The 25893-nt window shown below is 40.9% G+C and overlaps 2 protein-coding genes across 2 annotated transcripts; one reads left to right on the top strand and one right to left on the bottom strand.

The window, feature by feature from the left end:
- The first annotated feature begins 319 nt into the window (after positions 1-319).
- Positions 320-18375, top strand: LOC146628149 (uncharacterized). The gene is made up of 10 exons (XM_085357613.1): positions 320-467; positions 671-736; positions 5159-5235; positions 5510-5740; positions 5862-5923; positions 9148-9204; positions 9611-9774; positions 11859-11935; positions 12657-12791; positions 17899-18375. Coding segments are annotated over exons 2-10 (999 nt in total). The 5' UTR covers positions 320-467; positions 671-735; the 3' UTR covers positions 18094-18375.
- Positions 18376-19485: 1110 nt separating this feature from the next.
- prickle1a (prickle homolog 1a) lies at positions 19486-25430 on the bottom strand. Its single transcript, XM_085357614.1, has 7 exons — positions 25242-25430; positions 23483-23596; positions 22519-22656; positions 21705-21908; positions 21411-21597; positions 20463-21332; positions 19486-20342 (listed from the first exon to the last, which is right to left on the bottom strand). The coding sequence occupies exons 1-7, from the start codon at positions 25428-25430 to the stop codon at positions 19492-19494; spliced, it is 2553 nt and encodes an 850-aa protein (XP_085213740.1). The 3' UTR covers positions 19486-19491.
- Between the last annotated feature and the right edge of the window lie 463 nt (positions 25431-25893).

Consider the following 25893-nt stretch of genomic DNA (forward strand, 5'->3'; position numbering starts at 1 on the left):
AGGAGCTGTTTTAAACTCAAGGAAGGGTAGTATCATTTTAAGTAAACACTCTTTAGTCACAAGTTTGGTTTAGTCTTATTTTAGTCAAAAATATAGCTTAAATGATTTTTCTTATTAAACATTGAAGAGAGTTTAAGAATAAAACAAATCAATGACCATTAAAGACGGTTATCATGTAGGACTAGGCTTATTATACTGTATATAACGTAAATTGTATTCTGATTTGTATACTCCGGCGCGCTAGGTGGCGCTATGAGATGGCATGAACGTTGTTATTAAATTTGTTCAAAATAGAAAACAAGAATCAGTGCAGGGTGGTGCTTTGCAGTGTTGCTGGGGTTGTTTTGGTTTTACTTTTGAATAGTTTGGACTTTCGTATAATTTGTATCTATTTATGGGAGCCTTTTTGCGATAGGAGGATTCTATAATGTGGACGTCGCGGTGAGAGACATAGAAATCACTACTTGGTGAGTTTCTGAAGACCTCGCCTCATGTGTTAGCTTAGCTAGTTAGCATTGGTAATAACATAGATAAAACAGCTATGTCCTTGATTTAGAGCAGCATAATACAAAAAACTGGCAGAGTCACGTATTTAGTATTTAACAGAAATGGCCTTATGATGTGGTCTCGCATGGTTTGCTTTCCCCAAATACTTTTTTCTTTCTTACAGGTTCATCATTCGCAACTGAAACATCTTGAAAATACCAGACGGAGAACCAAAAACATTCTTTTGGTAGTAAGTAAATATACTAACTTTTCGGTGCGTTACTGGTACATTATAATACAGATCTGAGCTCATAAGGGAACGTTTTTGGCTCTTCTACTGTGTTCAGTGCCCTGAGCAAGTTCATTTGAGACTGCGATATATTGTTATGCGTTTCTCAATCTCTTAAGTTTCCAAGGATGGATTCATTTGTCTCTGTCTGTGTAGACCCTCATCCGTTTTCTTAAACTCTTATCAAACCCTTGACCAATTCACTGGTGGGTGGAGCATTACGCCAGGCATAATAGGAGTAACACAGATTTACAGATAACAAAACACTCTAAGATCCACATTTACTAATCTCCAACTAACTCAACAGATGACTTGACTGTGGCAGGATACCGGTGTAAAGGGGGAGCAGGCAAACTCCACACACAAAAGGCTCGAGCTGAGCTTGGGGTTTTATCCCAGAGTACTTACAGTGCCACCCTGTGTTAACTTACATGCCTTTGTTATTTCCTCTAGTTTGATGAGATGGGATTTTGCCAAACATCAAGTAGTGATTTAAAGCCATCAGATCTCTGGATTTAAGCACTCTAGTCTTTAAAAAAAAAAGACAAGAGAGAAGACAAGAGAGACACTTGTGCATGGCAGCTGCAGGCTTCAGCACAAATTCTCATTATGTGATAAGTCATCCCTTTGGCCATCAAAACCATAAAATCTAATCCATAAGCAATGAACATTTGCATGAATCAGTATAGACTTTAAAGCCTATTTTCACCAATGTTTTGATTAGCAGAAGACTCGCTCTGCCTCCTGAGCTATAACTACCCTAAATGTTTACATGCGTGGTTTTCAGACATATATTGTAGAGTAGAGCAGGGCGATATGGCCAAAAATATTTATCACGATATATATTTGAAAATTTGCGATAACGATATAACCGACGATATAATTGATGCGAGACAAAATACAACTCCACAACATTACTAGCGCAAAAAGACAACCTTCCATTTATTTTCACTTAAACAAGAAACTGGTTTTTATGTACATTAAAGCTTTATAAAAATGTAACAGTGCAAATGCAAATTCCTTGCTGAAAGTTTAACCAAAAGGCATTTCCAGTAGAAATGGGCTGACATATCCTGAGCATAACCATGTATAATATCCACTGAAGTTAAAAAGAGGTGCTTTGCAACATTAAACTGCAGTGTGCAGTATGTATTTTTCGGACCATAAGGTGCACGGGATTATAAGGCACATTAAGCGAAACAAAGCAGTCAGATAAATCAAACTTTATTAAACTCATTCTTCTTGCTTCCTCCACTTCTGTACCATTGATTCATTAATGTTGAATTCTCTGGCAGCTGCTCTATTCCCATGTTGTTGCAGTCTATTAATGACTAACCTCATATTGTGGATGGATCATCTCAGTTGTTCTCCTGACTGAAGTTTGGTCCGTTTACAACATCCTGCCATGCGATTGCATTTGTCTCTAACCATGAAGAACCTTCACGTTAACTTTTATAAGTGGAAAAGTGTTACCTCCAGCTTCACTGTTTATGTTATGCTAACATAGCTGTGTCGCTAGCGATCACGTAGCACATCATTATATACCAGCTAGCCCAACTTCAGTAACCCTACAAACGTCACTGCTGTTTAGTTTCCTGTCTTCATTTATGTTGGAAGTGATAGCAGAGCTGTACGTTTGAATTTTTTCAGAAATCTCTCAGTCAGAACATGCTATATCATGCTTAGGTAACTAGCGAAACTAGCGAGCTAACTTCCGCTAGCTTCCTGCTAACGTCTAACTCCGTTAAATGTAATAACTTTAGTTTTCATGGATGCCTGGAAGTTAAACTTCATAGTTACACCTGGTAAAGCAGCAATGCTGATCGTTTTATTAAAGATGAAAGAATTTAGACAGTTTTTAACTCTAAGTGATGCTGCAGTGTTGTTTGACCTGAAACGTACGGAGTTTAGGACCCAGATTACTCCCAGATTTAAGAGCATCTTAGTCCGACAAATATGACAATAACAATGGCCGCTTGCATGTTCTGCAAAAAAATGTGCTTTGTCGTGTATCTGACAGACAAACACCAAACCAGTTCCACATCACGGAAGTTGCACCATTTTTACAAACCAATTCTGGTTCATCTGTTTCACTCAACAATCGGCCATGTGCGTATGAAAACAAAGGCACTGCGCATGCGCGTTTTACTCCCATTCTATCGCGATATTTCATTTTCCTATCGTTGCCTAACATTATACCGGTATTACCGTGAACGGTATAATATGGCCCAGCCCTATTGTAGAGTCTGCTTGAAATGATGTCTGTGCCAAGAACATCACTTTTGAGAACTCACAAAACACCATGAAGTGAAGTTTTTGTTCTAGTCTAGTTTTTCTAGCTAGAATAGTTTGAGAGATCATCAGGCATCCATTTCAGTTTTCTTTTTTTTTCTATCAAAAGTCTTTTTATTAGACAAAGGTTTGAATGCAAAGCATACAATAATGCAAAATGCAGAGAAAAAAACTAAACAAAAAACAACAACAAACAGACTCATAAAAAAAAAAATTAAGAGGGGGGGGGGGGGGGGGGATGCACTAGCATCCTCTGCTGCGCCAGCATTAGCACAACTCTCGGCAGTAAGGTTTTTCTCAGTTTGTCTCCTTCCCTTGGATATCCTTCCAATGTCACACACATAAATGACCCGAAAAGTTCGTGTCTAACAGCAAAACGGGGCTCAGAAAGTAAAATTTAAAATTTTAGTTTTCTATATCCTGTTCATATCACACTACCTGATAAGGGTTGTCTACAGGCTGGGTTCCCTGAGTTTAAGAGGAGTAGTGAAAGAATCGTGTGTGTAATCATCAAACCTTTTTTCCCCTGCCTTACATAAAGAGTAGAATATCTCTGATCAGAATCAGAATCAGAAAGGGTTTTATTGCCAAATGTTGAGCGGGTTTACAACATTAGGAAATTGCTGCGGTGCTTCAGTGCAAACATACTGTTATAAATACTGTTATAAATTAAGCTTAAATAGACATGAAAATAAAAATGAGAATAAGAATTAAAAGTGCTAAGTAGATAGATAGATATATACATGATATATACATGAGTGCAGGTGGTGATCAGTGCCAAACATGGAATGATGCAGTGAACACAGCGTAGGGTCATGTGTTAGTGGTGGGAACAGTCATACGGTTACTGTTCATGTGTCCAACAGCAGAGGGGAAGAAACTGTTCTTGTGGCGAGAGGTTCTGGTGCGAATGGACCGGAGCCTCCTGCCTGAGGGGAGCAGGTCAAACAGACTGTGTCCAGGGTGAGAAGGGTCAGCTGAGATCCGAGCTGCACGCCCCAGTGTCCTGGAGGTGTACAGGTCCTGCAGAGATGGGAGTCTGCAGCCAATCACCTTCTCAGCAGAGCGCACAACACGCTGCAGTCTCTGTTTGTCCCTGATAGTGGCTCCAGCGTACCACACGGTGATGGAGGAGGTGAGGATGGACTCGATGATTGCAGTGTAGAATTGCATCATCGTCCGTGTTGGCAGGTTGAATTTCTTCAGCTGCCTCAGGAAGTACATCCTCTGCTGGGCTTTCTTAATGACGGAGGTGATGGTGGGCTCCCACTTCAGGTCCTGGGTGATGGTGGTACCCAGGAAGTGGAATGAGTCCACAGAGGTGATGGGGGTGTCAGTCAGGATGATGGGGGGGGGGGGGGGGGGTGGAGCTGTGTGCTTCCTGAAGTCCACAATAATCTCCACTGTCTTCTGGGCATTCAGCACCAGGTTGTTGTGGCTGCACCAGGACACCAGACGTTCAACCTCCCTCCTGTAGGCAGACTCATCCCCGTCCGAGATGAGTCCAATAACGGTGGTGTCATCTGCAAACTTGATTAGCTTGACAGACTGGTGGGTGGAGGTGCAGCAGTTAGTATACAGGGAGAAGAGCAGGGGAGAAAGAACACAGCCCTGAGGGGAGCTGGTGCTGATGGTCCGGGAGTCCGAGACATTCTTTCCCAGCCTCACATGCTGTTTCCTGTCCGTCAGGAAGTCAGTGATCCACCGGCAGATGGGATCAGGCACATTCATCTGGGAAAGCTTGCCTCGGAGATGGTCTGGAAGGATGGTATTGAAGGCAGAGCTGAAGTCCACAAACAGGATCCTGGCGTAGGTTCCTGGGGAGTCCAGATGCTGCAGGATGAAGTGTAGGGCCATGTTGATGGCGTCGTCTACAGACCTGTTGGCTCTGTATGCAAACTGCAGGGGGTCCAGGAGGGGGGCCGTGAGGGCCGTGATGACGAGAGATCATTGATGTATTAAGATCATTCTTTAAAACGTTGTCTTTATTTTGGCTGACTGTAGAGCAATGTTATAATAGTGTCTATATTGATAAACAGCTATTTAATCCCCTTTTTTAAAATGTTTTTTTTTGTTGTTGTTTTTTTGCAGTGGCATATCGACATGGCCGAAAATCATTTATTAGAGAAGCATATGAAGAACACTTCTTACCAGTGGATGGAAGAGAGGTGAGAGAATGTGCTTTTCATGACTAATTCATTTGTATTTAGTGAAAAGAATTTTATTAGTAGGAATCTCTGGTGTTATGATGTTATCATTACTATAGTCTTGTAGACAGAGTATGTATGTGTTGATGAGTATTTGACCACTTTTTAGGAGGTCAGTGTTCTTTCCAAGTCTTTTGACACTCAGAAATTTTAGACATGTTTCTCTTATTCTATTTGATGCTGCATTAAGGATAGTATGCTCTGAAATATCAAATGTGTTGTGCTGTTATTTCAGGTGACAGTTCAGCGGGTTGTAAATATTGTCGAAAAGAGGTCCCACATGCCACGGCCGGGAGTGGAATTAGACAGAAGATTTAATGATGATCCATGGTATGGAAGTCCTCGTGATTACCATGATGGAAGAGGCTATTCTGAGGACGGCAGTTATCCAGCGAACAATCAACGAGGCTTTGATGAAAATCTCAACTTGGGCAATTTCCGTAGAAATTCCTCTCCCCACCAAAGTGTACGATAAACTTGATTTGCAAGTGTGGTTCAGAAACCTGAATCTGTGTTGTGTTAAATCTGCATTTGTGGCCTTTCGCCATTAAAGTTACTGAAATTGTGATTTTTTTTCTTTTTTTCAGGAGGTACCGTATTCTCAGCAGTGTTATAGCAAAGATGATTTGAGGCATCAGTTAAGCTCAAGGTAGTATGTTCATTCTTTTTGTTTTTTTTAAGGTATTCAATTTGTCAACAATTTTTGCTTTTTATATTTCGTCTTCATTACTTTGTGTCAGATCTCAACTCTGATGAATTCTTTGTGTAATCCATTCTATTGACCACTAGATGGTGGCAGAGTTCTGTCTTTTAAAAAGTAAGCTCAATCAAAAGTTTGAACACACCTTCTCATTTCATGGTTTTTCTTTATTTACATGACTGTTTACTTTGGAGATTCTAACTGAAGGGATCAAAACTATGAATGAACACATATGGAATTATGCAGTAAACAAAAAGTTTGAAAAACATCAAAAAAGTTTCTTGAAAATAGCCACCCTTTGCGTTGATTTCTGCTTTGCACACCCTTGGCATTCTCTCGATGAGCTTCATGAGGCAGTCATCTGAAATGGTTTTCGAAGAGTCTTGAAGGAGTTCCCAGAGACGCTGAGCACTTGTTGGCCCTTTTGCCTTCACTTTGCGGTCCATCTCATCCCAAACCATCTTGATGGGGTTTAGGTCAGGTGACTGTGAAGGCCAGCACATCTGGTGCAATACTCCATCACTTTCCTACTTGGTCAAACAGCCCTACACAGCTTGGAGGTGTGTTTGGGGTCATTGTCCTGTTGAAAAATAAATGATGGCCCAACTAAACATAAACCGGATGGGATGGCATATTACTGCAGGATCCTGTAGTAGCCGTGCTGGTTCAGTGTACCTTCAGTTTTGAATAAATCCCCATCAGTGTCGTCAGCAAAGTACCCCCACACCATCACACCTCCTCTTCCATATTTCATGGTGGAAACCATGCATGTAGAGACCATCCCTTCACCTTTTCTGCGTCGCACAAAGACACAGTGGGTAGAGCTAAAGATTTCAAATTTGGACTTATAAGATTAAAGCACAGATTTCCCCTGGTCTAATGTCCTTTCTTTGTGTTTCTTGGCCCAAACAAATCTCTCCTGCTTATTGCTTTTCCTTAAAAGTGGTTTCTTAGCAGCTACATCAGCAGACACTCTTTTCTCGTTGGCCACTTCGACATACCACCAGTTTATAGGCCCAAGCCTCACTTTCAAGGAGTCATACCAGGCTACAGAAGGGGACAAAGGCCACTAGTGTCTACTCACTAAGTCAGACAACCCCACCCTGAGAGGAAAAACAGCTGGACACTCTGTCCACAGTTAAACACCCACCCACCCACACAAACACACACCCATATACACATACATGTCTCTGACACTCTGAGCAGCAGGTCTTATTTAATTTCTGGCCTTATTTTCCTAAAGTTCCTAATATTCCTAAATGAATATTAGATAATTTCAGGTTGTCATTTAATCTTGAATATGTATGATGCAGTAATTCTGTTAGGTGCATATTATTTAAAGCTTGTGAAGGAATGCCTGGCATTAAAAAAGCATTTTGCCAGCTTAAATTGTAAGCTCATATATCACATTTTTAAATTTGCCCCTTCTGTTTTTTTCATGCTGACACTGCTGGATTGCCACGTTAGATTTATCATAATTTGTAAAATGCTGACAGTGACATTGTAGATGAACTTTAAAATGAGGCATTTTGGTAAAATTGTAAAAACCCAGAATGCACAGAGTGGTCATACAGTATGTAGTACAACCTGCCTTCTGTGTAATTCTAAACTAAATCTATAGTTTTTGTTTAATGAAAAAATACTTTAAAATCAAGTGAATATTTTCACAGTTAATTACCAGATTCCCCACTTATATCAGTCTCACCCACTGCACAACAACTAAAGAAGGAATTCTGTACTGTTTAACTGTAAAATTACGAAGACGCCCATTTAATTTGACTTGCTTGTGTAATTACTGAGCCTTTACGTGAACTTTGGATCTGTCAGGTGTTTCTGTGAGTAGAAAAGGAGGGTATTTTAAACAAAGATTGCAATGACTAAAAATTTCAGTATTGATCCTATTTGTGTCACAATGCATAGCCAAGAGTTCTGTCAGTTCCTCAGCAGCACTGGTGTAATATTGCTCCACAATCAGAACTGTGTAAATGAAGTGTTTAGTTTAGAGAAAGTTTATGCTTCTGGTTGTTCTGCCAAGGTACAGCTCATTTTTTTGAGTCATTTCATCATTACCAAAGAGCTGGAAGTCAGATTCGTTTTATGTAAAGGTTACTAACGAGGCCAAGCTGACAAATGTAAAATTACTCTTACAATCCCAGCACAAGATATAAACTCTAGGTACTCTTTGCTCCGTAAGACCGAGCAGGACTCATGCAGACGGGGAATAAAGACACAGCTCAGGCACTAATTAGTCGCTCTCTAAATTAAAAGTTGCCTGCGTGGATAAATATACAAATTACTATTATTACTTACTGGAAATTATACATTTAACTCTTGACTATAAGAATGAAGAGCACTCATGTGCAGACATGAACCTTTGAATGTATGTCATTTGTCTGTGAACGCATGTCTGATAAACGCTTTACTCTCTTTTGTTGTTTTCTGACTTCTAAATAAGATACACAAGCTTTTTTCTACCTTTAATGTTTGTTTTGGACGGCATAAAATGACAGTGTTTGGCAAATGGCATGCTAAGTCTGCTACTTCAAACAGGCCGTGAGTCGTAAAAGTTTGAGCCCTTGTTAGACCTGCTTTTTGTTTGAGATGAGGATTGGGTTCAAGCAGAGGTCGTGACAGCCAGGTGCCTTTAAATTGTTCTGGAGGTTATTTGAACACAAGCTTTGAGTTTGGAGAATTGTGAAGTCGATGTGTAAGGAACTATGGTGATTTAATTATGCTGGGGCTATCAAATGTTGCAAAAATGCTCCGAAATTGTATTTAATGGTAAATAAAGAACAGATTTAGTGTCAGTGCGTTCTTACCGTAGCTACAGGCTGCATGAAATTGAGGACAGATCATAGTGAGGGAAGACCATAATCAGTCCATTTTCCAGCCAACAGTTGCTTTTGCCAAAGTGGAAGATTGCCTTAGTTCCAGAAATTTATCAGTACCCCACGGAGTCTTTCAAGTCTTTTTCATTAGTTTTCCTGCTTCCATCACCAATCTGACGGAGTCACTGATGCATAACCTGCACATTTGTTTTTAATACCAGCAATCGTAACTAAAACAGCATTTTGAACTCAACTTTCATAGATTACGTTAAATGTGCTTCTAACTAAACTGCTTCATTTGCTAGTGCTTAAATCTGCCTTTTTTCCTGTTGTGTTCTGTCTTAGAAAGAGTGGTCGAGGACACCCTTTTCGCAACAGAGGTCGGGGAGGCCCTACTCAAAGGTCAGTGCGCGACAGAAAAGCCAAGTCAGTGCCCTCACGTGCATTTCTGGGTGTTGACATCCTCTTAACTGTTTGCAAACAAAGCTTGAATTTGGAATATGAATTACGATCCAGTCTTGATGCATGTTCAGTTATTCAGATAAGGAAACCACAGAAAGTCGATTCTGTTCATCTGGATGTAACATTGTCAGTGGGAAAAACATTTTGTCACTCTTCCAAGTGGCTTCTTTTTTGTTATCCAAGTGCTACTTCCAGATGAACACAATCTGGGATATCTTTGTGGGATACATTACAATCAGTTATATAAAGAGAAATCCAGTTTGCCTTTTGTGTAATCCTTTTCTATGCATACAGTAAGCAGTTTGTTTGGTCACCAGTATTTATGGCATTAGTTTGCTCTCCATAGAAAGGACCATGATGAGTACAGGAACCCTCAGCCTACAGTTATTGTGCGAGATCGCTCTCCTGGAAGAAGGGAAGGCCAGCCGCCTCTTCGTTCCGGATCAAACATCAAAAACTTCTCACCTGATGGGGACAAAAGCTACACGTATCAGCAGGGACAGCAAAAGCGTAAGTGTAAAATCCTCTGAGGATGCCAAATAGCTCATTTTAATGATTTTGATAATGCCCGCATACAGATTCACAGCGGGATTAGCTAAAAGATGCCAAAGGAAGTGTGTGTAGAGAGAACTGGTCACCAAGGGTCAGTCTATGAAAACAATACCTTGATATTCACATGGATGATCACCGGTTGTTCAACGTCACATTTGCATTTGAACTCTTTCTCATAGTCCACTTTATGTGTATAGTCCAACATCAATTCTTCTCCTCGACCTATAAGTTGAACTTGCTCGTGTGACCCGGTGTGGCAGCAGATAGTAGGACATCTAATAACAAAGCACATTCTTTGATTTTGCATGAGAAAAACCTAAAAGCCCATTGATAGGTTGAGAGTTGTGAAGTTGCCTTACCTAATACAGCACTTTTTGTGCAACTGTTATATCCTTTGAAGTGAAACTAGAAATCACTCCCAATTTTACAAAGATAATTAAAATGTCTAAACAAATTAAGCCGCTTCAGGTGAAACATCTGTTTTTCAGAGGTGGTGTGTAATGTGTGGGGTCAGGGTGTGCTGAAAAATGTTAGGGTGGTAATTAGGCTAACACCAAACACACTTTCAGAGGCTGGGAAAAGGGTACCCTTAGCTTGGGGTGGTTTGGCTTTGGCTCTACCCTGACCTCTTTTTTTAGTCAGAATGTATTAAATACACTAGCTTAAAACTGTCTTCAGAATCACACTGGGTGTGTCATTTTACTCAGTTTCACTTTTGTGACTTTTATAGGCTTCAGAAATATCATTTTCAGTGCTGAGCCAGTGAAATTTATGAATGTTTTAAAGAGATCTGACACAAGCAGAGTTATTAATTTAAAGCAAGAAGTGTGGACAATAATTTCTCCACTTCTTTGATTTCTGAGAGGCTTAAATGTATTTATGTGTTAAAAGCTGAGCTTCATGTTCTACAGCCCTTTGAAAATGTAATAAAACAGTGAGAAAACAGATGCACCTCCCTGCTCCACTACCATCTGGGATGTTAATTAGAGCAGCACAGCAAAGTACTCAAAAAGTGTGTTTGATTATAGGGCACACTGGGCTTTGTCATGAACACAAAAGGTTTAGTTCAAGTACATTTTTACAGTCAATTGTTGTCAGGTACATATAACAAATTTTCTCACATTCTGAAATAAGCAATACAAGTACACTTACTTTATGTAGCATTTGGCTGTGAGTCTAAAAATGAGAACTATTCTGCATTAAACTACTTCCATTACATGAATGTTTGTGCTGTGTTTTTATATGAGCAGTTATAACATTAAACTGCATATGGATTATGGCAGACTGGCGCTCATGTAAGAGTGTGTAATAGCCCACAATAGCTTTAGGCTGTTATAACTAGCTCTGCACTTAACATGGTTCATTATTATTATAAGTGCTTGACTTTCACACTGTAGTTTTTCTGTTTGCTCTGAGCAACATTATCGCAGTATCTAACCTTTTTGCGGCGAAAGTTGGTGCCATCTGGAGACTCCATAGTCCCACAGCAAAACACCAATTAGCTTTCATCTCAGATCAATTAAATCAAAATGAGAAGTATCCTTCATTAAAATAAACAGCTAGCTTCTATTTGTTTTTTTGTTTGTTTTTTTTCTAGACACACTGGAGCCAAAGACGACAATATTTCAGTTTAGGCACAGCTGAACTCCATGACCACTATTGTGTAGGAGACTCCAACAAGGGAGTATTAAAAAAACTGTGACTTATACTTTTCAGCTGCTTCATAAGGCTGTGGTAAATTGTTCACTGTGATAAGTGAGGTACTGTCTCATGTCTCACTGTAAAAACAAATTTTCCTCCAGGATATCTTTTAAAAATATTTTGTGGTGTTTTACCATTATTGGGCATTATAGTAGGGAGAGTTTGGTGTCTTTAGAAAAAGAAGACTAAACAACAACAAAAACCAGATTTTAAATCATGTATTTATGGGTACTAACATGTATTTTTTGGGTCCCTCTGTGTAACATTAGTCAGATGTATGATAGTTATCTCAGGATGCTTATCTGCTTATTTTCTTACTCTAATTTTACTTTTCTCTGCAGATAAACCCAATCTGGTGACAAGCCACACTCCCAGCAGCTCTGTGGAAGGGTCCCCTCACAGTTCAGCCTCTTCAAAGGTAAAAGAAACATTTTTGAGAAGATTCAAATAGTTGTGCTCTTAAACTGAATGCACTGACAAATGTGGTAACAGCTGGAAAAAGTGCAGGTAACGCAAGCTATGAGAAGATGTTACAGAATATCACTTGTACTATTGCATTGCAAATACAGAAGAGGAAAATATTTGCATTCGGGGCTGTAATCCTTCACAATTTATATCCATTACGATCTACATATTCTTTTGGTTTATCTTGGACATTGAGCCAAATAAAAGTTCTGTGAATGCGTTAATGAAACCTATCAATCTTAAGGATGCATTACTCAGATAAGGAGGATAAAGAATATATAAATGATGATTTTAGTAATAGATTTCAATTCAGTTAACAGAAAACTCAAAAAGTGTGCATCTGGATTATTATGGGTGAAACATATTGTGCAAAAATCTGGCAGCTCCATCAGCATGTTACTGTAAAAATAATAAGCAAAATTTGCTCTTTGGTTCACGGACATTAAGGTTGGGTTTCCTTTAGGTTATCTCTGTAATCAGAGCAATATACCCTGTCTGGTAACCTCATTTCTGTTTACTGTTGACATGTGGCATGCATAATTAGACACACACGAAAACAAGAACTCAACACCTGTAAGAGAGCAAAGTTGTCTCCATTTGAAAGACTTTGAAATCAGAGCCAGTTTCTAAACGCGGTGCCCTCGGCTCTAACCCCTTAACCTTTGGCCCGCCAGGAAAAAACTTCAGCATCTGCAGCGGAGTCGGAAGAGGCGGCGGCTGCCAGCATGGAGCCAAAGCTGACACCAGAGCAGGACATCAAGGCTCGCCGGTTGGAGGCCATTAAGGCGAAGGCTCTGGAAATTGAGACGGTAGTAATTTCCTCCATGAAACTGTCTACCTTCTGTGAATTCACTTTACTTTATATGTTGCTTTGGATAATGTAACTAAGGGTAACCACAACTACCTATATGGCTCTTTGCTCAGGCTGACCCTTCATTATTCATTCATCATATCACTGGGTCTTTAATACGACATCAACTAAAATCTTTTTGACCTTAAAAGGGTGAGATTATATTTCTGAGATTTTACAGGAAATAGAGAAATTAGCTTAATTGCGTATTGTTTCAGGGTACTGAACCGCCTGTTGGCCAGTGAAACCTTCAGACTCGCCTCACTGTAACTCGTTTCTCTCACTTTTTTTAAAGCCAACTCATGACTGACTTATACACCACTCAGATCAGCCAGTTACAGAGGACATAGGCACAGGTTCAGGAAAGAAACTAAGCTGATGTCTTAAGTTATTAAATACCAAACGTATTGAACCACTTTTTTTAGCTGGGACGTGCTAATAGGTTCATCTCAATGTGTGGTGGCCTGTTGCTGTACATGTTTGAGTGACTTTATGCTTGACTTTATGTATCACTGTAAGTCATGGAGCAATAAGTACAAGCTATGCCTCGGCTTGTTGTAGCTTATATGTGAGAATCATATTTTTCTTGTAGAAAAAGAGGATGAGTAAGCAGAAAAATGCTTAGCACCTCAGTTTGCGATGCCTCTCGCGGCCTGCTATTTGGAGTTGCACTTTTTCCATCCCCTTCATCACTTTACACTACAGTACTACTTATCTATTCCAGTTAAAGCAGTGCAGGAATTGCCCTGCAGGATGCAGGCGGCCCACACACAGTGTGGTACATCTCTTGGCATTAGCACACACATGCTTACCCTGCCATTTAAAGACGTGGTGAGAGGCAGCAACCTCAACTGCGCCTTTACTGTAACATCTGCCACAGGCGCAGTCAAAACCACATAGTGCTCGGTCACTCTGAAGGAATGCCGAAATGAGCCGATCAGGTAGCAAGCAGAGACGGGCCACTGAGTCAATACACTGGTTAAAAAAATGTGTTCTTTTTATAAAAATGTTTGTCGTTTCAAAATGAGCTTTTTTTCCTACGAGTTTTAATCATTTGTGGACATCCCTGCATGAGGCTCATTCAGTCACAGACAGATTTAATGCAGTGACTCATTGCATCCCATAACATACTGTCTGAAGCCATCATAGGGAGGCGATGGCCTGGGAGGTAGAGTGGGTAATGTGCTTCTCAGAAGGTTGGTGGTTCGAACCCTGGATTCTCCAACCTGCATGTCGAAGTATCCTTGAGCAAAATACTGGACACCAAGTTGCATCCATCAGAGTCTGAGTGTGTGAACATTAAGTTAAAAGTGCATAACTCCTTCTCTTTTTTTTCTGTTGCAACGGATGGGCAGAGGATCAGTTTATTATTCTTTAAAGTGACCACAGAACAAGTCTGAACATGTAAAATAACAACAACAGAGTAGAAACTTAGAAAACATCCATATTTCAATATCACACCAAAGCTAAGTGCCTGGGAGTGATTTTCCCTAGAAGTACATTCATCATCTCAATCAGCCCAAATGAAACATATCCATTTCAACTATTAGCCCCTCCATTGAGAGGTCCGGTTTGCAGCTTGAGTGATTAAAATGGCTCTTTTAATATCCCCTAATGTGTACCAGCCCTCAAGTCATTACCCTACTTCCCTTATTATGCAGGACCCCTGCCTGCATCAGTGCTCATTTGAACAGAGCCTCACTAAACATCCATGTGAGAGCCGTATGTATAATTTCACTCAAAGCCTTTACTTCCCAGCCCCCACACACTATTCCACTGCACACTCCTGTCTGTATGTTCACAATCTGGACCTCCACAAACATCCGATTTGGGCAGAAGCCTGCTTTTTAAGGCTCCTCCTTAAGGCCCCTAGTGTTGCCATTTCTCCTGGGGCTCCGGTCCGTCCTGTGTGGGCCCGTAGTATCAGGCTTAAAAATCAGCCCATAGCGCCCACTCCAGAGAAGGAACTTAGGCAGAACCTCACCGCAACCTTTACTCACAACATTAAGAGCATGCTGAGGTCAGAAACACACTTCCTATTAGTTCATGCGAAATAGAAACATTTCTTATAGAAATAATAGTCTCCCCACAGTTGTTCAGTATGTTGTACATATACATCGGTTGTTAATCCTTCAGAAAAATGAAGCAAATGAAGCATTCTCAAGTCTGTTTTGATTCTTTCAAGCATGAAAACAGTGTCTGTGGGATATAATGAAGTGAAAATGTAATTACTGCCACGAAAGGCTGTAACTTGGGAAGAGCTCAGACATGGCTTTGTTTTGAAAGATGGCAAACAAAATCAATCCGAAGGCGATTAAAGGGGTGGGATTGGTGCGTTGGGCATTATACCACATGTTTGTGTCTCACTTAGCCCATGTTTCCTCTCACATTTGGACCAGGCTTTTTTTCTAAATGATTTTTACTTTGTGCAAATGTTCAAGGAGGACAGATCTTTTCTTAGGAGATAAATTTGTTAGTAGAAAATAGTTGCAACTGTTAGAAGGACAAATGGTTTTGTAGGTCGACAGAGAAAAGGGGCCCACGCGTTGCTGTATGAAGCTGACCCTCAGCTTAGTGGCCACACGTGTCGTGAGTCGCTCACTTCCTTGTGGTCGGGTTGAAGTCTATCATTATGTGGGGTTGCAAATTTCACATGACATGATCTGCAGACATTAAGACATCCGCCGCAGTCCAAACATCTCCCACAGTCTGGGATATTTCTGTCAGATTCATTCTAAACAGCCTTCCCTTTGTGTGTATGTGTACAATGCATATTGAAATACAGTGATAATAACCTATATTGCATCAACATTCATTCATAATAGTTATTTACTCACCTAATATTTGATTAATTTTTCCTTTAACCTTGTTTCAAATGGTCTAAAGCGAAGAAGGTGTGTTAAAGATGCGAGAATGAACAAATAAGCGAGAATTAGGCATCTGAACATGCTGTGGCTGGTTCAGCTGTGAAGTGAGAGAGGAATGATATAAAAAGGATAACTAAAGAGGCTGTAGGCAGTTTTTTTTTAACTTAATTGTAATTATCAAGAACAGCATACAATGAAGACCGTTCATTTTCACTCTCCAAGTTTTGTGTGTAATTTTCACATAACGTTTTAACCAGACCCAGCGCCTGGGATTTTTTCCCCTCTCTAACAGGTTCGCTCAGTAGCCTCTTTTGCTTGAAAACACAGTAAATGGCTCCCATGTGGTGATCTGTTTCCATCCATATTGTTCAGGAGTGAATGTTATTCTTGTTTCTTTGACCTTTTCCGCGTGTTTAAAGCCCCACCTGGCTCAACTCCCTCTCAGATTTTGACTGTGGTAAATTTATATTTTTTAAATATTCTAGATTTACAATAATGACAGTTAAACGATTTAGCAAATTACATATTGGAGACACATAACTTTCTCAGCGGGTAAGGTTAGGTTATGGCAGTAAATTTCTAAATGCTTCAGACTGATGGATACACAATTTTGAGTTAGCCTGACATTACATGATATGTATCTAGGCAAAGAAACAGCAGCTGTGGTTTTTAATTTCCCCAGCACTGACTGAACCCTGGAATATAGTGTTTAACCGGTTAACCTCACTTTCTGTTTAAGCACGGACACTGATTTAAGTTGACAGGCAGCATTTTTTCTTTTCAAAGTTAGCAAAGCTGATGGTGTGTGTTTTATTGTATTTTAACAGACTGATAATAGTAGATGAGATACAGTTGGCTAATTTTAGTTCAGCAACTAATGCCTGCACACCCCACAGTCCTAAAATGGCTTTGTGGTCTGAACATGACACAGATAAGTAGTACTTCTAACATAAGGATGCTGAGACTGTTTAATTAAGTCATTACTTTAAAGAGGTCACGTCTCCAGACATGTGCAAAACTGAGCAAGGACTGTCTTCTGTTTGATCAAGTTGTTATCAATAGTTGAGATAACCAAAAAAATTGAAAACTAGCTGGAAATGATATAATTTTTTTTTTTTTTTTTTTGCACTGGCTGTATTTTGATATATATTTGCTGCTTGATCACCTGCAGAGTGGCTGTTTCAAGTTCTCCAGTGACCGTGATTGTAGATGTGATTGCGGCTGAACTCTGGAAGACTCTGATGTCCCATAGTCCTCCTTAACAGGCTGGTGTAGCCCTAAACCTCTGTGCAGAGTCAGTGAAGGGCCTTGCATTTTGCCATTTTCCCTCAGGTGATAAAGATGTTGTCAGCGTGCACCTGGGACTCCAATAAAGAACTTAATAGCTTTTGGGTTGGCAGTAAAATCTCTATGGGACATGAGAGCTTGTTGCAATGTGGTGTGAAAGAATGCTGCTGCTTAGTTCTCATTGATTTCATTGTGTAACTACACATCCAAACGACATCCTTTGCTTTTCTTGTAATTTGAAAAAAAAAAAAGATCCGTTGCTTTTAAAGCCAAAAGACTCAAGATTTTATTTTGAAGAGGCAACGAGAAAAAAAAGAATCAAAGACTATAATATTCTTTTTTTTTACTACTCACCACAGCAAAAAACTGTCTCAATCTCATTCTATTGCTAGCATCCTCTTCTGTCACATCAACCCTTCCACATGTCCTCCTTCATTACATCTATAAACCTTCCTCTTTTCCTCCTTCTTGGCAACTCCATATTCAACATCCTTTGCACAATATATCCACTATGCCTCCTCCTCACTTGCTCAAACCAGACTTGTGCCTCTATTTTGTCTCCAAGCTGCTCGACCTGAGCTGTCCCTCTGATATTTCTAATCCTGTCCATCCTGGTCTCTCTCAGTATAAACCTGAGCATCTTCAACTCTACCACCTCAGCTCAGCTTCCTTCTTAGTGCCACTGTTTCAGATCAGAACAGGATTCACTTCTGCCTTTTAGACTTTCTTTTCATTCTTGCAGCTATCCTTCTCACAAATCAGCCCTTTAAGATAAGGGCACAGTTATAACATTCAAATAGAACAATTTATTATGTCTTTATAATGTGGCTTTGATTTTGTTTTGTTTTTTATTCGTTGTGTTATGATATTGCATACATAATGACATTCTTGATGTGATTGTTTTGTTTACAGCATTACAGACAGGACTGTGAGACGTTTCGCACGGTGGTGAATATGCTGGTGGAAAAAGAGCCCAGCTTGGATAAAATGCTGCAAGCGCCACTAGACAAAAACCTGCTGGAGATCAAACAGCGTTGCCTAGATGCTCTTAGGAACTTTGTGAAGGAGCTGGATGAAGTAATAGAGCAGCCGGACACCAAAGCGTAAGCCGCACATCACTAAAACAAAGAGGAAATAGAATAGAGTTTCAACACTTTCCATTTGAAAAAAGTGGAAAAATGTTCCATGTGCAAAGTTTATCTAAAGTGTTTAACTATTTTATATTTTTACTGTGTTCTTCAAAGAACAGTACTGGCAATTTATTTACACAAAACACTCATGTACAGTATTATGTGCAAACAGGATCATTGTGATAGAAAGGGGTATGTTTAAAACTAGACTGAATGACTGAAATGCCTATTGCATTTTGGGTCAAAATCAAGTTTGTGAACTGACATATAACTTAGTGCTTTTTTTTTTTTTTTTACCATGAATTGTGTTGTCAGAAACATAAAATGTTATTGCATTTATAATTGATGTAAAGCTAAACATGTCATCATTTACACCAGCTGGAAGCTTGGTTAACATTACTGCTAAAATCTTCTGATAAGGAAATTTAAAAAAAATAAGAAATCATGAAATGTAGCACATAGAATGATTTTTACCTTTAGGGCAGCTAAGACCAACACAAAAACAAGCATTATCCACCAGTTATCAAAGGGTCCAAGTTCATGATGTGTTTTACTGGTGCAGGAGAGTGCATTTTTTAGGATATGCATTTATTTTCTTTTTTTCTGCTTGTGAATATCTTTTTGCTTTGCAGTTAAAACTTTTGCAAATAAAATGTGAGACCTGTAAATAAATGATGTCTCGTATTTCCTTGTTTACATCAATTACAGTACATCAATTAAATGTGTTTTCAGAAAATGGTCACAAAAAAATCAACACCAAACACAATCAAATCATGATATATAGAGATTTTTATTGCAATTAATACCTATTTTAGCCTTATATTCCAGTTTATACATTTATACAGATTGCAATGATTTTCTTACAGTACAGTGACACATAAATAGATTGTTCCAACAGGCTAATTATTAATACACAGTGCTTTTATGTTGGTGCTGCACAAACCTGGAAAAAACATCTGCAGAGCCTGGGTCATGTCAGTTTGTCTTTAAATTTCTGACACCCATATTTAAAAATGACTCTGTACCAACAGCCAATTGTTTAATTTTAATGCCATTTGGTATAAAGAATGACAAAGGTAGAAAAATATTACTTTAAAAAATTTCTACAATATATACAATATATCTGCACTGTTAAATAAACACAGTTTAGATTATATTTTATAAATATGTATTATACTTTACCATCAGTTTGTAATGCTATACAAGTGTACACACCTATAATAATCCAAATATGGACTTGTGTCTTACACAACCACCTTGGTAAATTGAGTGCTGTGAAGCATTTAATAGCAAGCAAACTGTTTATATTTTAAATGATGAACAAAGGGGCATCGGTGAGTGGCAAATCGTTGCCCAATGCTCAGCAGAGTAAAGCCTATGAAATTATACAGTTTTTCCCTTTGTGGCCTTTTTTCTTTTTGGATTTAGTCCATTGGCCATAAGGAGCAGAGGACATGCCTGCTACAGAGCTTGGCAAGTCATCAGTGTAATAGTGTCTGTGCGGCCTGGGCTGAGGGATGGGCTGACCCAGGAAAAAACCTTCCTCCTCAGAATCAGAGGAGGAAGATGAGCATGTAGAACACCAGTCATCATCATCATCATATAGACCCAAGAACCTTCCCATTGCTTGGCCCTGTAACCTGTAGTCGGACATGGCAGCAGAATGGGGGTGACCGTGGAATGGTTGGTGCCCCTTGGAACCGAGGGCATTCCCTCTGCGGTCCGCTTTGTTGCACATCTGGGGCCTTTCCTTAGGCAAAAGGTTTAAAGCATTGTCAGACCGGGATTTGCGGCTGCGACGCCTCCTATGGTGGTGCTGTTGGCGACCAGAGTGAAGGTCCTGGCCTTGTTCTTCAAAGTGGTACACTCTCCTCCGAGTCCGTTCACTCATAGGTGGCTGCCGCACTTGAATGTCACCATAATAACCATTGTCCACAACATCATCCGAGAATTTGACTTGCTGCGGCCTAGACTGTGAACGTGTCCTTCTGAGGGCAGGGACATGAGGTTTGGGTCTGTCCTCCTGGGGTGCTTCTGCTAGAACATTCTCCACCTCCTCCTGCTCAGATGCAAGACTTTTTAGGGAATTTGCACTTCTGTGTAACATAGAAGAGTTGAGCGTTCCCATATTACTGGTTTTCTCACAGTCTTCTGTTTCCAGTTCATGGAAACCTTGCAGGGAATATACCATAGACCTTTCTTTATTATCACCATCTACTGAGGTTCCTAGAAAGGAAAAGAAAATTTATTACATTTCTGCACTAAAATACATCAAAATCCAACTACTGACATAGCATAAAATCATGTTATTTTCCATATCTGATTTTTAGAGTTCCATCTACTCACCAGTAATATTGGAAAGAGCAAGTGAGTCCATAGAGTCTCGGACATTCTGGTCTGTCTTCTTAAATTCATCGGTGATACACTCCAAAGAGTCGGTGTACCATTGTGGCTCCTCTCCCTGAAAACCTCCTCCAGCCCCATGATCCAGCTCCAACTCCTGGATTTTTCTGCTGCTTGCTGGACCTGGATGGCTACCATAGGCAGAATCTCCTAGCCCATCCTGTGATTGTGCCCAGTACATGTCAGCTTGGTACTTCTTGCTGGCAAGGCTTCCCCTTCCTCCCCCACCATTACTCCCAGCTTTTGAGGATACCTGCTTTGACTTGGTGTCCTTTTCTGCAATCCAGAAATCTGTAGGTCTAGAGTCGCTGGCTTGCTGGAAAACCCCTTGTTCCCCAAACTTTAACAATAGCTGAGTCATGTAGTCTTCGTGCTCAGCCCACTCTTCCTCCTGGTCGTCAGGTGCCTCATTCTCATCACCGCGGCCTCTCCAGAAGTGTTCATCTGATAAGTTCATATGGGCAAGCTTGTTGGTCAGGGTGTCATCAGCATTCCCACTCAAGCCAGGGAACTTATAGTTAACAGAGGGTGAGAACAGGAGTGACTGCCGGCACTGGTCAGCTGAACGACTGCTTTTGCCGATGCGCACACTCCGGCGGGATTCACGTGAGCGCGCCGACTGGAAGGCAGAGTCAGAGGAATCGGAAGCATGCACATCTTCCCCGAGACTGCAGGCTTTGGAGCAGTAAATACGACCCTGGTATGGCAGAAAAGGACTACCCAGTAGCGAGGTCTTACAGTGGGCACAGCTAAAGCAGCTCTCAGTGGCATGCCAGTGGAGCCCATCATAGGTCATCTGAGCATGATCAACACCTGTTAAAGGGGGAGAGCAAGTTAACATTTCTCTGTTGCTTGAAATAGTATTTTAACTCCAGAAGATCACTGTCTTACCAATGTGTTCTCCACAAGCCTCACAGTACTCTGCATAGAGAGACTCAAAGCAGCCACAACAGTACGGTCTGCCGTCCTTCATGATATAACGCTGACCTCCGAGAATTGTCTCACATTCAAAACAGGAGAAGTGTTTCATGTGCCAGTGGCGCCCCTCCGCCTCAGTACACTCATCAGCAAAGATAATCTGTGGACAAAGATGTGCATTAGTTGAGACAAAATGGTCATCAACCTTTAGAAGCTTCAGATGCAATATCTATCTTTGCAACACTGTTTTTTTCTCCTTAGTACTACCTCATCACAGGCTGAGCATCGTGGTTTCAGCAGCTCAGCATGGTGCCTCCCGCAGTGGATCTTTCCATCATGGTAGAAGTAGATCAAATCCACGAGGAGTTCCCTACATGTGGAGCAGACAAAGCAGGATGGGTGCCAGCACAGCCCAGCGCTCGCCCTTGAAGCAAACACGGCCATTTCTCCACCGTTGATGTTTTCGCCGCACTGTAATTGAAAGCGCTAATTATCAACTTTTAAAAACAACACAAGTCACATTAAGACTGAACAATTGTCATACTTTTGTAATAATGTTTGAGTCCTACATGGGCATGGATTTAGCTTCACACAAAGTCTGAGTCTGGCTACAAAAAAACATGCCTTCCATCAGCACCTGGAATCCCACTAGGTTGTTCTCAGATTAGCAGAACATATTTTATGTCTGTCCTTCTGACTGACAAGAACAGGAGTGGGTGGTAGAGGTCATTTAAAAGGAGAAAGAAAAGGAAAAACAGCAGTCTCAGAGATTCATCAGTTTATGGGCACCCACTTGGCTGCTCACTGGTTATTGTTTAAAAAAAAGAACTTTATACTGAGCCTTTCCAGCCCAGACAGCAAACACTTTTTAGTCCATGACAGCATTTCTCTCGTTTCCAGCTTTCTTTCTGATCTAGATTAGCTAAATAGCCAAAAATGAGATGCAAATAGGAAACGTAGCAAACCCTTGTTTAATACCATTCATGGATAATTATTTTTAGTTCCACAAAAACTCTAGACTACTGTCTATTTCTCAGTCATCATCGTGTTATAAACAATACATGGGCTGCATGCAACGTACATGATCACAAATGCTGTTCAGAAAATTGCGAGGCAGCAGTTTTACTGTGCCCCTCCCCAATGCTTCCTTCTTCCTCTGAACACTGAACATGTGCAGCTCCTTCTTCTCCTCCTCACTCAGGGACTGGCAATAACGCACCTGGGAAAGAAGGGAATTGGTTAGGAATATGATGGCTAGTTTCACAACCACAGGTTTTTATATCTATATATAGATATAGATATAAGAATTGGGATGATTAATGCTTCCTGAAAATCTGCTACTGAGAATAGTATATATAAGTGACCTTTTTGGATTGAGGGCGAAGTGCTTATCAGAGCAGTTTGAACAAAAGGAACTCTTGACCCCAGCTTTCCCTTCCTACACCACCCAACATATCTCCACCCACAGTCCCCGATTGAGAACCTGTTTTTTTTTTTTAGTTTTTTTTTTTTTACAACAGTCCTTAACAAGGGGGAAAGCAGACGTTTACACAAACAAGGCCTGTGTTTAGAGTGTAATCAAGACAGTGGGCAACAAAGGAAGACAGACAGCCGAGGCGAACTGTGGTGCCACTGCAGTGGTGGCATCACATAAAGCCTCTTTCAACCAGCCTCCCTCTCACTCTCTCTCTCGCTGAGCGGTCCTCATAAAAACCACTGCTATGGCAGGAATCCTGCTGGTGGGGGCTCACGGCAAACATCATAAAATTATCAAGTCAAAAGTAACATTGTACCCACTCTGGACGTCTACAAGCTTGCGGAACAAAAATCCCCCAGTGTGATGTCAATGGAGACGCTATGGGCGCACATTAGTGGGATAGCAATGGAGATGGTGAGGCTTGAGCACTGCAGGATGAGTGAGCAGCATCAAATGCAGCTACTCAAACACAATTGTTTTTTTGTTTTTGCTGCAATTTTGGTGCAAATGTGAGGGCTGAATTTTTACGAGACACGCATTTGCACACACAGGCACCAAAAATTCTCACCTCATTATCATGTGGTGGGAGTTGGTAGAGGAGCTGCTTGATTCTGAACTTCTCTCCTGGGCTGTTGACATATGGGATCTTGTCCTCAGGCAGACACGAAAAATATAGCTGGACCTGGGGGAAATATTAGGTTAAACACATGATGTTTTTGGTTGAATAAAAAGGGTTAGGGTTGGACAACTAAATGCATTCCAACTAATATAACAACTGAGCAATGGCTCAGAATTATTATTTGCAGGAGCAGAGAGTTGGTTTTGGTCCGCCCCAAAAGTAATTTTAAACCCAAATTTTCACCCGTCTTATTGCAGCCATATATTATCATTATTGCCTCGGATTCAATATGCCAATATTAACACAAATTCTTTTCCAAGAAACTAGAGAACAAGCACATTAATTTGTGATGAGACACATTCTGGGATAGCGCTATGTAGAATGTATGGAAGAATGACTTTGTGGAATCAAAGACTTTTCCTTAATCCCCAAATCAGCTTTAATTCAAAAGTGCAACACACAGCAGTGATCCTCTTTGACGATGAAAAACGCAGGAATCATCGTCTACATAAATCTGTGCTGAACAAGCCAAGACAGGTCAACAGGTCAAATCAGTTTAAGGGTTATATTTTTCAGTGATATGGTTGTCTCTACACGGACAGGACAAAGCAGGCTGTAATTGTAGCACCCTGACCCTTGGGGCCGACTGCTAAAGACTAAACTTTATGAGGGAGGGCCCATCACAGTTAGCTAGATAAAGAGATGGGATGCCGTAGTCCTGTGTGTTAGGGGACTTCCAGCAGCTTTGACTGTCTAGAGGAGGGGTAACAGCACAGCAATTTACCCTGGCAATCACCCTCAGACCCCAACAACCACCTCTACCATCATAAATTATGCACATCACGATGCTGCTACGACCCCTTATCCAGCTCACTAGGCCCGAGGAACAGCTAGCAAGCACCCAAGCTCTAGGTGTTTCAACCCTGTAGTAGTGACCTGTAATACATAGCCCATTTAGGGAATTGGCAGCAGTAAAGGCATTACAGTTGATCTATGTGGTTCCTAAAACAAGAGACCCTGCATGTTAAGGCTTTTGCTGCATTCGCTTCCCTTCTTGCCCATCACCCACTCATTGCTTCCATGTGTGTTGTTGATCAAGGGCAATGGGACGGCTACAGACTGAGTGAGAGAGAGAAAAGAACACCAAGCAGTGGTGAGAGCAGAGTTTAAAAATTCTGAGGATCTGGGAAAGTGCCATATCTCACCGACTGCTCAACGGACACGGCTAACAGCTCTGCCTGTGGTTGTGGAGGCGAAGACTCTGATTCCTAGCTCGACCCACTAAGTCCTGCTTCTAACTCTGCGGTATACTCATGCTGCCTTTTAGTGGCAACCTTATAGAGTCTGAGAAATCTGCCACAAGCAGTGAGAACAAGGAAGCTTAATGAAATATGTTGTCCTTCCCATAGGTGCCATTTTCCAGAGACTTGGTGTGTTATTCAGTATAACACACAGTGAATAGCGTTTATCTGGGCCAGGCAAATGGGCTATAAGGGAGTTAAAATCAGGTCAGGGCTGTTTTTATTCGCTGTCTGGAGGATACACCATTATTCGTGGTGTTGATTTAGGGAGGAAATGATTTGCGAACCAATGAAATTGATACCACAGTTATAGAGAACAGTGTCCCGGTATCCAAACGGAGCAGGCTTGATTAATCTTAGCTCAGAGCGTCTTGAACTGGTGCATTTGTAAGCCACATTGTGCTTACCTGTTCAGGTCTCAGGCCAGGTGGCACCCACGCATACTCCTCCAGTGCACAGCCTGAGTCGTCATCAGAGGTTGAGCTCCGCTGGAAGCCAGATGTCAGTTTACTGATTTTCTGCTCCATCATGAAATCTCGCTTGCGTGCCCCACCCTGGAAGCCAGCCACCAGCCCCGCTGCACTCACCAGGCTCATCGGGCTCTCTTTTTACTAGACAGGTGAGATGAAAGGATAGCAAGATGGGAAGTACCGGGATTTGAGAGAGGACAGAAGGGGGAAGAGGATAGAAATATAAAGGAAAAAAAAATAGAAATGTTTGTCATCAAGCCATGACATCAGTTCCTACGTCCTCACATCTTAATCCAGCTCTCTCATGTCAGTGCTGTTCCGCTGATTGTTAACCGCTTGCTGAGTCACACCATTGCCACCTCTTTCATGAGGCTCACAGCACCCCTCAAAAACCCATAATGGTATTTAAGCAAGCTTTTTTGGTTTACTTTTAGTGATGAGTCTACTACATAAAGGCACTCATAAAGACAACTCCATCCTTTCACTGCTATTATGGTAGCAGTTAAACACGTGCCTTCCTCATGTGGTTTTTGGGGGTGCAGAGATTGTTAGGAAATTCCCAAAGCTTCATGAGGTGATGTTCTATCTC

Source organism: Diplotaxodon limnothrissa, linkage group LG7 (assembly GCF_057381915.1).
Source record: "Diplotaxodon limnothrissa isolate DT_005_m linkage group LG7, D_limnothrissa_male_GT1.1, whole genome shotgun sequence".
NCBI lineage: Eukaryota > Metazoa > Chordata > Actinopteri > Cichliformes > Cichlidae > Diplotaxodon > Diplotaxodon limnothrissa.